General features: G+C 40.5%; 1 protein-coding gene across 1 annotated transcript; it reads right to left on the reverse strand.

Annotated features, from left to right (window-relative positions):
- Positions 1-240: 240 nt before the first annotated feature.
- On the reverse strand, positions 241-6,555 carry LOC106496555 (prokineticin receptor 2). The gene is made up of 4 exons (XM_067294416.1): positions 6,502-6,555; positions 6,331-6,381; positions 5,714-6,207; positions 241-937 (listed from the first exon to the last, which is right to left on the reverse strand). Exons 1-4 carry the CDS (start codon positions 6,553-6,555, stop codon positions 241-243), a joined length of 1,296 nt encoding a protein of 431 aa, XP_067150517.1.
- Between the last annotated feature and the right edge of the window lie 9,379 nt (positions 6,556-15,934).

Raw genomic sequence — 15,934 nt, forward strand, 5'->3', positions numbered from 1 at the left:
AATATCTACATCCCCATTTCAAAGATGGGCAAACTGAGGCACAGCATCAGTCTGATTTATGGGATTATACAGCAGTGTGGTAGAAGAGCTCTGGTGGAAATCCATAATATGCTGCTTATCTAGGGCTCTAACCATAGGTAGGAATTTCCATAGAACAGGGAGAAGTTTCTGAGGCAGCATTTACTTATTTCCTCTTCCCCACACCCCTCCAAAATATGTGAGATTAGAACTGTATAAACCTTATTTCAGTTTTATGCAGTCTACCTCTTCTGTGACTGGCATTGCACTTGTTCTGAGGTCTAAATCTGTGCTAGATTTGTTTCCACTATATGTTGATCTCCACCTGAGAAACATGATCTTCTTGAAATACTTCATTGTGTTATTTTTTACAGTTACAAAACACATTGTGTTTATCATGCTGTTACTCATGGCAATGCATTCGACTATGTAAAAGGCTGTAAGATAATGCTTCTCTTTCACAAAGATTGTGGGAAAAAAGTCACGGACAATTGTGAAACCATAGAAAGGTGCCCAACAGAGAACATAGGCAGTTAGGATGCACATAAGTACCATGACAGTTTTTCTTCTGCATCGAAGCCTCTTTCTGATCTGTTCCGTCTGAAATCCTGGTACAGTTTTAAACCAAAGCTCTCGAGAGATCCTGGCATAACATAAGGTCATCGTAATCACAGGTGCAACAAATTCAATGCCAAAGATGAAGAGGAAGTAGGATTTGTAATACATCTGCTGATCAACTGGCCAAATTTGGCCACAGAAAATTTTCTCCTGGTTTTTTACTATAAATAATACCGTTTCAGTAGCAAAGTATGCAGATGGGATAGCTACAAGTATGGAGACGATCCAGACCAAGGCGATTAAGAAGGTTGCTGTTTGATAATTCATGCGTGGTTTTAGTGGGTGGACAATGGCCAGGTACCTAGAAGAGAGAAATCCATTCAAAATTAAGTCTGAAAGCAATATGAATCAGAGTACACTTCAGAATACAAGTGGGCAGAATTAAGATTAAGCAGGAGGAAATTGTTGTGATCCTTAAAGGGAGAGCCTAATAAATTGATTTATGAGAGAGAGTTAAGAACAAGGTAGTCCAAAGAAGCAGCCTGCAGGTGAGTTCATAAATCTAGACAGAAGCTCCAGAGTGAGTGGTTGAAGTGTCTGTTAAGATACTGCGTACTCAGCAATTTGAAAATCTGAATGTATTTTAGGGTGCCTGAGGATGGTTTTAAGAATTCAGCCTTAAACTCCTGCCTGTTAAAGAACAAAACCAAAATTTAAAAGTGTAATTTTGTATCACAATTTTTTTCTTTTTAACACAGATCACATGTTTGGGAGTTAGGGACAGACTGAGTGGAAGAGGAGAAAGAGAATATTTCTAATACTAACAAATACGTTTGCAGTAGCTAGCACAAGAGGCAGATGGTGTGGTACCCAGGACATGCTGTGACAGAGCATCTAGAAATTCTTAGGTGGACAGCACATATTCAGGTGAGAGTTTAAAACATACAGTAATATGCACCTAGTTAGGTGCAGGTAGAAGAAGACAAACATGGAGGAGGAGAATATATTTTTCCTAGGCAGAGAAGTATTTGAATATTTTGTTTCTACCTAGAGGTTGAATGGACATAACAGTGTTTCCATTATCTTCTTTGTTATTCCATGAGCTGAAAAGAGCTGAAGCAGAGGTTGATAAATGCTTACAGCTGAGCATGTTTTCAAATCAACCAACAAAGGACTACATATTCATTTTTTGCTCATGCAAATTTGTTTGGTCTGCTTGATGTGACTATTGCTAATTTATCTTCTATACGTTATGTAGAATAATATGCTACCCTGTACATCTTGAGCATAGCTGTTTACACTTGTTATTAATAAGTATAAAGCTGCAATGTATGCACTGCAGTGTTTCAGAGAAAAAGTATGGAGAAATGGAAGTACCTTACTTGGAAGATCAATCAATTGCTCTTGATTCAGTCAAAAAAGGACCTTGGCCAAATGGCATTCGGTCTGGGGTGGTTTACTTGTTTATGAAGCTGTAGATGTGAGAAGAGCTTATATTTAAGCACAGTCTGCCCCAGAAAGATTAGGGCATTTCTGCTAAGTGTAGATTTTGATCAGAAACACTCCAGAGTTCTCAGTACTATTGTCTTTGACACCAAGGGTTGTTTCAAATGGTGGAATTTTTTATGCATTCAGAGGCTTTTCTGTCTGTACTTATTCTATATGTAGATAGCATATACAGAGTATACTCACATTCTAAAATAAAATGGAAAGTCAGTGGAGCTTTTCATAAGCCAGGTCTTGAAATCACAAAAACTGTTCATCGCTCTTAGAAGTGCAGTCTAGGTGTCAAAGGACAGTAGAATTATTCAGCCTCATTGTGGAACTGATAAATGAATATTTTTAGATTGCGTCCTGTGAAAACAAGGTTGTGGGATCATGTATGTGTATGCATTCATAAGTATGCCTATCAACTTAGCAGAATGTTAGATTGTCCGGGGTAAGTCTCTACAGTAGAGTGAGGAGGGAGCTTCTGTGGTGGATTTCCTGACTGTCCTTGCTTACTATACTTTGGTTGTCATTGGGGAGTGGTTTCGGAGCATATTAACTGGATTCAGATGAAACTGCCCTGAAAGATGTGCTCCGAGAGGGTGAGTTGCCCATGGGCATTCAGTCAATGGTACTGGGCCGAAGCTAAACTCCCCAAAATGTTTATAGCAAGGTCTTCAGCATGAACTCTTGCTCTACAGATCCTCTCCTCTCACCACGTTATTTACTAGTGTAGATGTGACCTTAAATATTCAGAATTCCTAAATATTTCATGTAAATAGCCAGATAGATGAAAGAGAGCCTTACCTGACAAAAATGTGATAATATATATTTTTTTACGTGACATAAACATGGGAAAAGTTTCATTAAGAGCTCATTCCTTTTTAGAGATCAAAGTCAACTACCCACATAACACAGCTCAATAGGAAGTGCAGCTGGGTTGTCAGCAGTGAAGCCAGGGCACTCTCCCATCCATCTCATCAGCTGTGACTGAAGAGTGCTTGGTAGACGAAGGTGTCGGTGCAGATGTGGCAGTTCCTGCTGCTGTGGTGTCCTTTTGCAGCTGCTGTACACCAGGAGTGTCTCCAAGCACATACTAAATAACTCAGGCTGCTCAGATTTGCACTTATGTCCCAAGAGTCATGGTCAGGACAAATAGAGATCATGAAGCCAGTCTTTTCCTTAGTTATGCTTGTTCATTGTGTGTCTAGGACAAGGGGCTGAGGGAAAGACCAGAGAAAATGTGGCAGTCCCACACAATCTAGGGATGTTCTTCTGTCGAGCGGATTTGCTTATGACCACTTAAGCTAGTTTGAGGGTAGCATTGCCTGAGGGGTGTGATGGAAAATGTACATCCTTCTGCAGATTATATTATGTGTAATCTTTTCTTGTCTGACATACTCTGGGGATGGAGAAGTGTGCTTCCAGGATTTTGTTGCAAAAATACATTGCAGCACAGGTATGATGGCCTGCACACTCTGTCTGGTGATCAAGGTTTATTCTGCAATAGTAATTTTGTTAAACGACCATACCTTAAAAGTACCTGTACCTTGCACGCAGAACTGCATGTTTATACACATTCTCTAATGAGCAGAATCCCTGAGTGTTGCTGTTGAACTGTTGCAAATTTTGTTTTTTGATTTACTACAGGGATCTTAATTGTTCTACGTAAAAAAGGAAAAAACCACACACACCCCCCCAACCCCCCCCACCCAAACAAATGACCTCTTAAAGATAACAAATAAACCTGAAGAGAGCTTAAACAATAACAAACTTCTATGATTAATCCTTTCCAGGGTCATTTTTAAAGATGCATGGGGAGATATACTAGAAAATCCCTGATTTCCTAGCTAGCATAAGGACTCGATGATCAGTGTTACTTCATCAACCTGGGATGCAGTAGAAGAGCTTTCCAAAAACATTTTTTGAAGTTGAAAAAAAAAAAAATAGAAAGTGGTATTGCATACATGGTAGTGTTTAGAAGCTAAAGGATGACTCCTTGGATACTGTTCAAGGGTTGGTTTTTAGAGATGGGTTAAGGATTTGTTTTACAGGAATTGATTGCCCTTTCCCCCTTACCAGGCAAAACATCTCTGAACTTCCCCATAATTTTTCCACAAACTTCTGTTGTCATCAGTAAAAGCTGAAACAACCCTGTGCAACTGTATCTCCAGAACCATTAGCAGGGCTAAACTGTCTCTGAGCTGTCTTTTGGATCGGTTTCCAAAAACTAAGCAACAATAGAGTATAGCATAAAAAGGCATAGGAGAGGAACTGAACAAAAAGAAAAAGAAACAAAAATGCTAATACAATAAACTGTAAAAAGTTCTTGAAAGAAAGCATATAGTGTTTATAAGCAGAGGACATACAGAGGTGTATATGGTGTTCATACAAAAAAGGTGATTTGTCATGATGGTCCTTCTGTAAACAGTTTACCCTGTGGGTCTCTGGCTTTCTGTGAGTTGGTTGTGTTAAACTTATGTCAACAGGAAGCTGACCCTCAGCTTCTGGCTTATTCAGAATCCAGAGTGCACAAGACTAAGAACAGGAGTCATAAGAAAGAATACAATTAAATGATGTTAAAAATCCTGGAGTGAGAGACAGTCATAGAAATATCTGAGGACTGCAGCATAAAGCAAGTAGTGTAGTAGCTGGATGTCAGTATGTTCTGTTCACTCTATTATGTAGGCTGTAGGAAAACCTCTGTTAAACTAGGGTGTTGTATTATTTTTATCCCTTTCCAGAAGATGCAAGCATCACTGTTTTGTCATTAATATGGGGTCTACAAATGACCTTTGGGTCTTTCCTGGCATGCCACTGTGCTGTCCTCAGAAAGACATGTAAGAGAGAAAGTGTTTTAACAACTTTTAAGTGTTCAGGAGAGTGTGGGCACAATCACTGAGCATCCACTTCTGAGTTGGAGCATGCAGCTAAGACCTCAGTACTATTAAACAGTTATTTTAATGATGGTTGGATTTTCCCAGGAGGGCTGGACAGAGAATAAGAACTTTATTTTGCAAGATAGATCGAAACCTCATCTTTTATTCTCTTTCACTCCAAAACAAAAACTGGGAAAAATACCTTAGAGGGTGAAAGAAATATCCGGGAAGGCAGGAACCCTGTTAGGAAACTCACCAGTCAAGTATTGTATTCATCTGTCAACTGTTTCTCTCTCTGAAGAATATTTATTTCACTGTTTATACAAAAGGTGAGACTGAGAAAGAAAAACTCTGTAGCCCAGTAGTAAGGGTTCCTTAGAGACATTTGGAACAGGATTATGTAATGCTAATTAACAGCCCCATCTCTGAACTAGTGACGATTCTTGGTTTGTCTCTCTTCTTTCCCCTGTTTCATAAATCCCATCCTACACTTGAATCAGGTATAGCTTTATGAAAAAAAAAAGTTTTTAATAAATCAACATTTTATTTCACCTGAAAATTTTAATCAAGAAATTTCCACTGAGTTTTCTCCAGGATAATCTCATGACCTCGTGTGATTAAATTGTTATGAAACAGGATACCCCAATCTGCAGAATACCTACTGTGGCATCAGCAGATCCTGCAGAACAGCTGAGCCTGTTAAAACCTGAGAAACCTGGATGGCCAATCTCAAAAGCTCTGGCCATCTCCAGTCATAGCCCCCTGCTTACCTGTCGACAGCTATAGCCAAAAGAGCATTGGTAGAAACATAGAGGGAGACGGTCCGTAGGTAGTTGACCGAGGCACAGAGGACATGGCCGTGCTCCCAGGACAGCTGCCGCACCACGTAGTAGTCCATCTCAAAGGGGCAGCACACAATGGCCACAATGAAGTCGGAGATCGCCAGGTTTGCAATCAGCAGGTTGGTGAGGTTCCGTAGCTTCTTGTAGCGGGCGAGAGCAGCAATGAAAATAAAGTTGCCAATGCCACAGACCAGCATGATGCCAATGAGAGCCACCCCAATCACAATCTTGGCTGCAAAGAACGTGCGTGTTTTGGTCATGTCGTCTTCATTATCCAGTGGCAGATCGTAATCACTGTAATTGAAATTGAAAGGGATGGTGAAGTTTCTGAAATCCCCCTTGTGCAGATCATAGATTGCAGCAAAGTTGAGGTTGACAGTAGTATTTGAGTTATGTTCATCTTGCCCCATGGCGATGTCTCTCTTCTTTTGACACGGGTGTCTTGGCTGGCCTTTGCTTTTGTATTAGTATTACCCAGGACAGCAGAGCAGGGTGGTGGCAGTCAAAAAGCTCATCAAGAGTTTGTTTTCTGAGCAATGAATCACCTTGTCTTTGTTCCGATGAGATTGTAGAATATCAGCCTCATTTAACTTCTTCTAAGGAAACAAAAAGAGGAAAAAACTTCCTGAGAGGAAAATACAGCAAAAATACTGTGCTTGAGGGAAAGCAATATCTACATTATTCCTTCACCTGTTCCCAACTCTGTTGCCACATACTTGAGTGTGAACAGTGGGAGGAAGTGTGCTGTAGAAGGATGCTTTGGTTATCATGAAATCCCTTGAGTTCCAGTTGCATAATACACTGGTAGTTATACCTGGCAATTTTATTTACCCAAGCTGAAATTTTGTTTCCAGTGCAGAGTGAAATGACAATGTAGAAGGAGTGTAAAATCAAGGTTAAACCTCTGCCAGCCTTCAAGCACACCATGCTGTCATCCTTTTGCAAGGTGCAGAAACTGAAAGGAGATGACATGTCAGTTTGCTGAGAAGTATCTGATGTGCCTTTGGACAAAGTTTTTGCTTTATGCTAGAGGTCTCAGAGTGATGTTACAGGCAAAAAAAAAAAAAAAAAAAAAAAGGAGAACTGAAGCCCTGGCTTCTAAATACATTCCTTAAGTAAGAGTTGCCAAGACCCACAAAAATAGCAAAGCCAGCACTTTCCTTTTTTGGCAAGCATTAATTAAGTATAGGGACCAAATTTTCAGCTAGTATAATCTATATTGCTTCTCTCAAACCTGTGGAATCCTAGCAGTTTGCTTGGACAGGTTTTCATTGCACAAAACTGCTTGTAGAGCTTTTCTGTGAGGGCCAATCTGCTGTTCACAGTGAGGGTGCTTCCACAAGCAGGTTCTTGAGGTGGAAGAGGAAGTATTCCCTAGGCTAGACAAAATGCCTTGATTTTTTAGAAGATGGGGAGGAGCAGGCTCCCCTCTTTGTGCTGCCAGTTGTACCAAACATGTTAAATACAGATATATTTTCCACACTGAGAAGAAAAATCTAATCCATTCCCGCAATTTTGTCTCTACTCTGTATCAAAACGCTGACAGCACTGTCTTCTTGCATCCCTCTATTCCACATCGGGAATTCTCACACCCTCAGGTGCTTAGAGCTACAGACTCCCAGCTGTCAGGACAGCCCAAACCCATATCCGGAGGGAATCTGGGGGAGTTACTGCTTCGTTGCATTAAAGCAGTAGGTCTTCATAATGTTAAATGCCATCAAGCAGTGTCCATCATAGCTACAAAGGACAATCTGCAGAAGACAGCTGTCATCCCCCTTCCTTCCCTGGAACTACCCTCAGCCCTGGTGTACCAACACTTAATAAATTTCCAAGAGAAACTCTTCTGTACAACTTTTGTTTCCATATCGCTTTTCAAACACAGGGTTACAGGGTGACAGAATAACAGAAAGACAAGCCTGAAACTAAATAACAGTTCAAACAATTCACTGCTTTTTAAGGCATTTCTACAGCTGCCTGGAAATGTGAATGTTCACGTAAGAAAGGAACCAAACAAATATTTGAATGCAAAATCTGTTCATTGGAACCACGCTCTTCCCAAAGCAAGGAACAATATCTGTTTCGGGCTTCCCTGCAAAATAGCAAATCTTTAAAATAAATAAAGGCAACACACCCACCCGCAAACTGACATAACACCATCAACTAACGGTACCTGCAGTGGCTCTCATCTTCTTTTAGGTCTCTGGCACTCTGGGGTCAGCCTCCAGGTTTCTTCCCTGCAAATGTGCTGCTGTCATTGGAGCACAGCAAGGATCACTAAAAAAGCAGCAGCCTAAGGACTTAGCTTAGATCTTTTCTCTCCCAAGTAATTTTGCCCTGCAGGTCAGGGGGGATGACGGCTATGCTGTCTGTGTGCATGCATCTAAAGCCTTTTCTCAGTGGGAGGCACCTTGAAGCTTGTCCATGCATTTCTAATTTTAAAGAGGCAGTGCAATACAGAGACAATACAGCACAGCCCCTTTTTTTTCCTGCTTTAAACCCCCATGTATGTGGTGAATCCATGGAGCTGCTTTGTTACTCTGAGGCATGGAAGGTGTAAAACCCTGGTCTGTGCTTGCTCTTTGAGTTTTATCTCTACTGGGCAGTAGTTATTTATACCTGGTGTGAAATAAAAGCCTTGCAGTGGAGAGGAGGGGGAGGAAGGAGGAACTACTCTCCAAGGGACCTAAGTGAATCTCTCCCCAGCTATTGTCCTTAGGACCGCTTCTGCGGCAGACAATACAGATGTTAGCTTGGCGCTCTGGGGACACAGAACAGCTCCTGTGCGAGGAGGGTTGAACTGCCCTCCATTTCCCTGTTACAAGCACTGAATTGTCATAAATCAGAAAACCTCTGACGGCTTCCCTTGCCCTCTAAGAGAATAACTCAGAGCAGAAAAGTAACAGAGACTCTTTGAGGACTCTGTCTTTACGTAGTGCTGCCTCCTTGTTGCTCTTGAAGGGCTCACACCCTGGTGAACAAGTCTCTTGTGAAAGGGAGATGTGTCTGCAAACTTGCTTCCCGGTTCTCAAGAAGGAGAGGAAACACACAGCAGATTTCATTTCCTCTTCCATACTTTTAGTAATACTTACATTAGCTGACCTTTTCCAGGACATGTAGCTGGGACACATGAGCCCCAGTGGAGGAGACTATAGGAGGCCATAGACAGTCATGGAGAATGTAGTAGGTTTGTGGGGAGTCTACAATACATGATGCACACTCACAAGACTCAGTTTTTGTGAGCTAGTGGGTTACTAGTGGGAAGAAGGAGACAAAGAAATGAGCTACTACAATGTTAGGCACCCACATTTGAAATATATCTGCGATAAAAGAGCCCCTAGTGTGATGGTTCTTCCAGAAAATGTTGCAAATCTAGAGAGCCCCAGCTATCTGGAACCAGCAGTGTTAAGAATTTCAAGACAAATACCTCATTTGGCTTTATTTTTAACATTCAGTGTAGTAGGTGAAAAGCCATTAAGAGATTTTTTAATAGCCTGAAAAGATGCAACCAAATGAACCATGAGGAAATTAAAATTGTTGTTGAATTTGGCCACAAAAAGTGTCAGCCTCTTGAGAAAACATAGGGAGAGACAAAGTGTGCAAATTACAGTGTGCATCAGAACCAAACCTAAATAATCCCTAAAATAGGCCACATAAACCTTAAATGTCCCTTAAGAAAAGCTAGTAAAGTAAAAGGAGCTCTTGCAAGCTTTACATTAGAAAGGTGCATGATCTCTTTAAGACTTCGTTTAGTTGTGCCACATTAAATTACTTAGTGAGTTAATCAAGTAACATGATAGCCAGATATTTATATTCTTTTAGGCCAAAGCCTCAGCAGAAGCTGAGTAAAACAGTATATCTCCATTGACTCATTGGAGCCCTGGTAATTACAGCCTCTCTGGTTCTGCACTTCCTGCTGGGTCTGTGGCCTTTGTACAGTGACGAAAGGTCCCTGAAGCTGTGGGAGAGGATTTCCTAGCTGCAGACATTGCGTAAGTGGTCTCAAAGGCCGTGGTGCAAAAGCCATAGTCTCTTGCGAGTTCTGGTGTGAGCGTGCAGGGAGAGTGGCTCCCTGGGGTGGCTGGGCTGCACTATGGCCCAAGGAGCTGTCTGTGCAGGGCTGGCACTGTCCTTGTCCCAGAACTGCCCAGCCCAGATGTTTTACAGCTTACAGGTCACCTCATTCTCCTGGTAGCAGGGCACCCTCTCTCAGGGCTTACAGTACTGGAGAGAGAGTTCCTTTCCCACAGTCACTAATGACTTTATGAATTATGACATTAATTTATTACATGATTAATATTGTCTTTCAAAATCACAATTATTTTGTGGAAGGCACATGATTCTGGTATTGAATTTCTGCGTAAGACTGAGTTTCTCCTTCATAGCTTTGATTTGCAGTTCCAGTGACATTCCCAATGGTGTCACAACATTCAGCAGTGCATTTCCTGAGACCAGCGTTACCCATTTGATAAATCCAGGATGAGAAGAAAAGTTGAATTTGAAAACTTTCTAATAAACAATTTACATTCCTGTTTTTTTTTCTTTTGCTTCATTTAATATGTTCACAGTTTGAACTAGGAAAATATTTGGAGGATAAATGATGCAAAAAAGATCAAAAAGTACTTCTTTAGAGACTTTCAAATAATGAATTTCTAAAGCTAACACTTACCCTAGGAACAGAGCTAAGGATTATGGCCTTTCATTTCAAAAGAGCAAACTCATCAGCTATTGTCAAATTTTTGTTAATTGCTTAATAAATTGGACTCGGAGCTAGGTAATTAATCCTAGGGGACTTATATAAACTTTGTATAAAGTATAGCTGGATTTGGCATTTAGTCTTAGAAGTTTTACAGAGATAACTAATATAAATCAGATGGCAAAATGTGACAGGAACTTGATAAAACAATAGTACCAGAAATACTGGTGATTTTCTAGAAAAACAATAAAAAAGTAGCAGCATATTTGGGTTACAGCCATTAGCATATCTCTGTTCTGTAGTTCAGATACATAATCTCCAAAGAGCTTATATCATAAATCCTTGATTCAGCAGTTATTTAGGTTAAACGCATAAATGCCATCCACTATGGTGAGATATAAATGGGATTGAAAAAAATTTCCTTTGAGATCATCGTTAAACCCTAACTCCACCCAAGTCAATGACAGATCTCCTAATGGGAATCAGTATTTTAACCAGACGTTTGGCTCAAGTGCTTTACTAAATCTAGGAATGTTACTAGTATTAATGTTTAGGAGGACTTTAGACTTACATAAAGTGTTAGCTATATTTTTATAATATGTGAAAATATGCCTAGCAGTACTAGAGGAAAGTGACTTTTGGATGGAGTCTGCCAACATTTGCACACAGAAATAATCCCACCATGTTCTGCTGTTCCAATGGTGACTTGGCCCTAGAAAAGTCCACAGAAGAGAATAGAGAGGTATTTGACTGGATTAATGGGCTATGTAATAATGTTACTTTCCTCTTACCGTATTTTTCCACTTCCTTATCAAGTGCATCCCATCCAAAAGGGTTACATCATAATTTTTCATCCTCTGAATAGGGGCAAAGCATTGGAAGGAGCAGCAGAGCTAGCTGTCAACAACCATAGTGACACCCCTCAAAGGCAGCCGTCATCAGTGTCTGGAATAGGAGACAGTGCTGTTATCCAAACGGTCTTGTTCTTTCAGAGCTGCACAGGTTTCTATGGACAGTGGCATTCAGGGAGATCTCACAGCCAAATGACAAGAGCTTTAGCAGAGCTTCACTGCAGAACAATGCGCAAGGTGACCTGGGGCAGTCAGCAACTTTCTTCACAGTAAAAGCTTCTTTCTTTTTACTTGTCTCTTGTTTCACTTTTAACTCTACCAGTATGTATTTCCTGCTTTCTTCATCTCCATTCCTCATTTTGTGAGCACATACGAAAACAATGTTCATTTTGCTCAGCTCAGCATGGCAATCTTCTGTGAGAAGTACATGCCCTGCCCTCAGCAATGGTCTATGAAATATATAGAAATAGATATATGAAGTTTACATTCCTAGCTGGCACTTATCACCCATTTCTAGAGATGCTCGTCTTAGTTAAAGCAAAAGTGAGAGGATCTGGGGAAGTGCAGGTGGCAGGGACCAGCTCAGAGACTGTACACAAGTTTTGATGCTGCTGTAGTGTGGCATGAATGACCACAAAAAAAATTTCAGTCTTTAAACATTCAACATTGCATTCAATTATTAAACATCAGTTTCTTTTCTTTTGGATGTGTTAGGGTCTGATTTGTGCTTTTTTACCCTGGTTTCCCTTAGAGAAAATGCCTGTTACCACAAACCATTCTCTTGGGCCCCTCTGGAGAAAGTCAGCTGAAGGCTCATGCATTATTTAAGCTGTGTTTTTGAGGGAGAAGTGGAATACATATTGTGAATAGACCTTGTTAATTTTCCCAAAGTTAGAGGAACTCACCATCACATCATCGTATTGTTCAGGCTTAGTCTGCAGGAGTTTGAAGAGTCCAGGGCCTCTGAAAGACAAATGTTAAGGGCCTTTGTCCCCAAACCCTGCTTGGGCACACTCATAGCCCTGTGGATATTAATGTGGCAGCTGCTGGCAGCAGTGGTGTACCACAGTGGGTGTCCTTTCTATGGGTGCAAGGTAGAAGCTAGTTGAAACTGCCTCCTTTGCCCACTTCACTTACCAGCTTCATTCTCTGCTAAGACTGTTCCCAGTCACAGTCAGCTGTTAGAGACTGCTTAATTTTAGACTAAGATTGTCAAATCCATTTCCAGAGATTCCTAAAAAGCCCCATCACTTTAAGTCCTGTCTGTTCTATGCCAGATATATGAAATAACAAAAATCTGTGCTTGGAAACCTTTTGTAAAGTGAAGAAAAAGGACAATTTAGCCAGTTGAAATGCTTTACTTTGATATTGGCCTCTTAGTAATATTATTAAAATTACTTGAAATTTCTAAGAAGGCCTTTTCAAATTCAAGAGATGGAGATTTTACCTTTGGAAATGATAAAAAGTTTCTTCTGCTTCTGCCTTTGGGCCCCTTGTATAAAAGAATACTTATTAGGAAGGGTTTACAACTTCAGAATACAGTCAATTTTCCTTTGCTCTATTTCTAAACATTGTTCTAACAGATTTAAGATGAAATAATATATGTCTTATGGAGTAACGTTTAGGAAAGGTATCTCAGAATTATCATGTAATCTATACTGCTTTTCTGCATTGCATGTACTCATGCAATTTCTGGCAAATGTCTGCCTAGCCTGTTAGTAAGAAACTTCTGTAATGCAGAGATCATGTCTTCTCATATGAAACTACTAAATATTTCTTAGCTGCATCTGGCAGAATTTTCATGGTCTTGCTTTCAATTTCTCATTTTAATATCTCTGATCCACAACTGAGATCTGCATTTGGCCTCTTCTCCAAGAACTGGTTTACTTATAACCCATATTCGAAAACATTTGGATTTCGAAACATTTAAAAGGATCTTAATATGTCCTATATTTCAGTCAGGCTCCTCTCTCCTTTGGATTTTCAGAGGCATCATCGTTTATTTTGGAACTTGCTCAAAGATACACTTAGTGCACCTTTGCTTTCAATGGGTGCTATGAGCTGCAGAATGCTTTTGGAAATGAAGCAGCTTTTTAATTGAAGTATCTCAGTAGGAGATACATCCTTCTGAAAACCTGCCCACTTCTTTGGAGGTCTAAGTGGGAAAGGCTGAATGCTGAATTTCTTTAAAAATGTAACCTTCACAGCTGCAGTGTCAACTAAATTGTCAGCACTTCCCTTTGCCATTAGTATTCTCTGTTGACAAAGCCTTTCAATCTCTATTATCATCTCTTCAGCTTATTTTTCTGGTCCTATTATTCAGTGAATATTGCTTTTCTTTCTTTTGCCATAGACAGAATCCTGCTCTTTCATTTCTCCCTTTTTGAATATTACGGCAGTGTTGCCGTTGACAAAATGTTTCACTCTGTAAATTTATGTCAGGCAGAATGATTCCAAGAATCTCCCCTTTGCAATTGCTATACTCCCACTTTTTTCTAAAAGACACCCTTTTCCTTGTTTCTACTATTTGAAGTAAACAGTTACAGACCACAGCATGTCACTACAAAGCACCTGTACCTTCAGCAATATGACTCACAGAGGTCTGAGTTGCTTAGGCATGTGGAGAGGGTAACTAGCTATTCCATGTCCCCTGACTTCTCCTCATAGCAAGAAATGAAGTATTTAAGACTCATGCCTCATTCTGCTGCCATCTTTTTGTGCTTCTTCAGAAGTTAGTATTTTTTTCTCATAAATTATTTGAGATTGAAAGGGCTGCCAGAGTTCAGCATCAATCTGAGAAAGTTATTAATGTACTGTGAAAGCCTTATTGCAGGTAAGAGTTCTGGTTATCATTTCTGTACAAACTCAAAATGAATTCTGGCCTGACAGAATAATGCCTAATGGCAGTTTCATTTGAAACTACTCAGAGAATGAAACCCCAATCCTGATGTCAGGATGATTCATGAAAACCTGTTATCACACCTTTTTCTCTGACTTGAAAAGGTTTTGTGGTTCTTTTGATGTGGTATCTAAACTGCAGGGCCAAATCAGCCTTCTTTTGATAATATATTTAAAGTCTGAGAACAGCACTGTTGATGTGACTGCTCTGACAGGAGAAGAAAGGTTTGTCTGTGCTCCCTCAACTATTTGGAGCAGTGGAAAATCCACCCCAGAAGCCGCGCAGCCATGTTATGGGATCATGGCTGTGACCCCCTAGTTGCACCAGAGCTGACTGCAGTGTGAACGGCTGGGAGTGTGGTGGAGCACGCATGCTACTGTCCTGTCCATAGCTCTTCGTGAATACTTACAATGAGGGTTAGGGGCAAAAGGGGATGAACATGCCAGAGGGAGACAGTTTTGGTGAGTGGATGTCAGAGCCTAGAGCTCAGTGTCTCATCTCCCAGTGCAATGCATAGATGGAGTTAAATACCATGGGACAGGAGCCACAAACCCACCACACTGAGAAAGGGACCTTTTAGCTGTTTGGTGCTGCTCAGCTTCATGGAGTGATCACCCAAAATGAAATTCCTTAGGAAAAATCTTTTGGAAGAAATTTAGGGCTTCAGAGGTGCTTTGAGCACTGGCCTTTTGACTGGTCATACCAAGGTAAACTGGGAGCAGTGCACTGTGAAAAGCAACATCCTGTGGGATATAATTTAGAAAGACCAGCATTAGCCTAGTGGGTTTAGGATCTAATGCTCTCTGTGAATCAGACAAGGAGAATAACTTACTTGCTGCGAGCTATCCTCTGAAGGAGTTTCTGTTTCATTCCATAAGATTATAAAGGAAGGCAAGGGAGATAAGCTTTTCTAGATGTGTACATTAGATCATGGCCTGGAGGGTCTAACTGGATGGCTGGGTGATGGGCAGTCAGTTATTTCCCATGGTGTTCTTCAGAGTGAACTTTAATTTAAAAGAACTTCAAATTTTAAGTACAAATTATTCCCAGAAGAAATATTTAATATAAGCCCAGCTGGCCTTTTCAAATGAAAATATTTAATAACCAATTTCTTGTCATTAGCCATCACGAGGCACACCTGTAGAGTCACTTTGACTATATATAAAATTCACAGTCTCCCAGCCCTCTAATTTATCTAATTCTGCCGCAGGGAGTTCATTTCAAAGAGAGAGGAATGACAGACTGAAAATTTGAGCACCATTCAGAAGGCTTCTTTAGGCTCATTTCCCTTTCAAACTTTCTAACTCTCTCTCAAATCATCATCAGATTCTCTTCTCTCTAGTACCTGAAACAGTCCCATAACACTGAAGTTTCCTACCTTACAGACCTTTAGAGATTCTACCTTTTTTCCTGCTTTTAGAGCTAGCTGTGCCAGGCCTCCATATTCCAGGTCTCTATCTCACTATGGAATCTGACTCAGCCTTCAGCCACAGAAAAATACACCGAAAGAAAGTTGATGAAAAGTTGCCCACTGCGCACCACGCATGGACACCAAGCAATGCTCCTTCTGCCAAGGTGAATAATTTTTCTGAGCTTTCTGCACTAGTTTCCTTGGCAGAGGAATATTTTTTAACTTGTCTTTATTCTGTTTGACAGATTCAGTTAAGAGGTTAAAGTCCACAAAAGACTAGACCATGAATTTATTT

Source organism: Apteryx mantelli, chromosome 3, assembly GCF_036417845.1.
Source record: "Apteryx mantelli isolate bAptMan1 chromosome 3, bAptMan1.hap1, whole genome shotgun sequence".
NCBI lineage: Eukaryota > Metazoa > Chordata > Aves > Apterygiformes > Apterygidae > Apteryx > Apteryx mantelli.

What these genes read in the sequence shown, in the direction of transcription:
- LOC106496555 (XM_067294416.1), bottom strand. Translation starts at nt 6,555, where the DNA reads ATGATAACCAAAGCATCCTTCTACAGCACACTTCCTCCCACTGTTCAC. An exon ending in CTCCCACTGTTCACACTCAA is followed by an intron (nt 6,382 to 6,501) that starts GTATGTGGCAAC and finishes TTGTTTCCTTAG; the next exon opens with AAGAAGTTAAATGAGGCTGA. An exon ending in CTCATCGGAACAAAGACAAG is followed by an intron (nt 6,208 to 6,330) that starts GTGATTCATTGC and finishes TGTCAAAAGAAG; the next exon opens with AGAGACATCGCCATGGGGCA.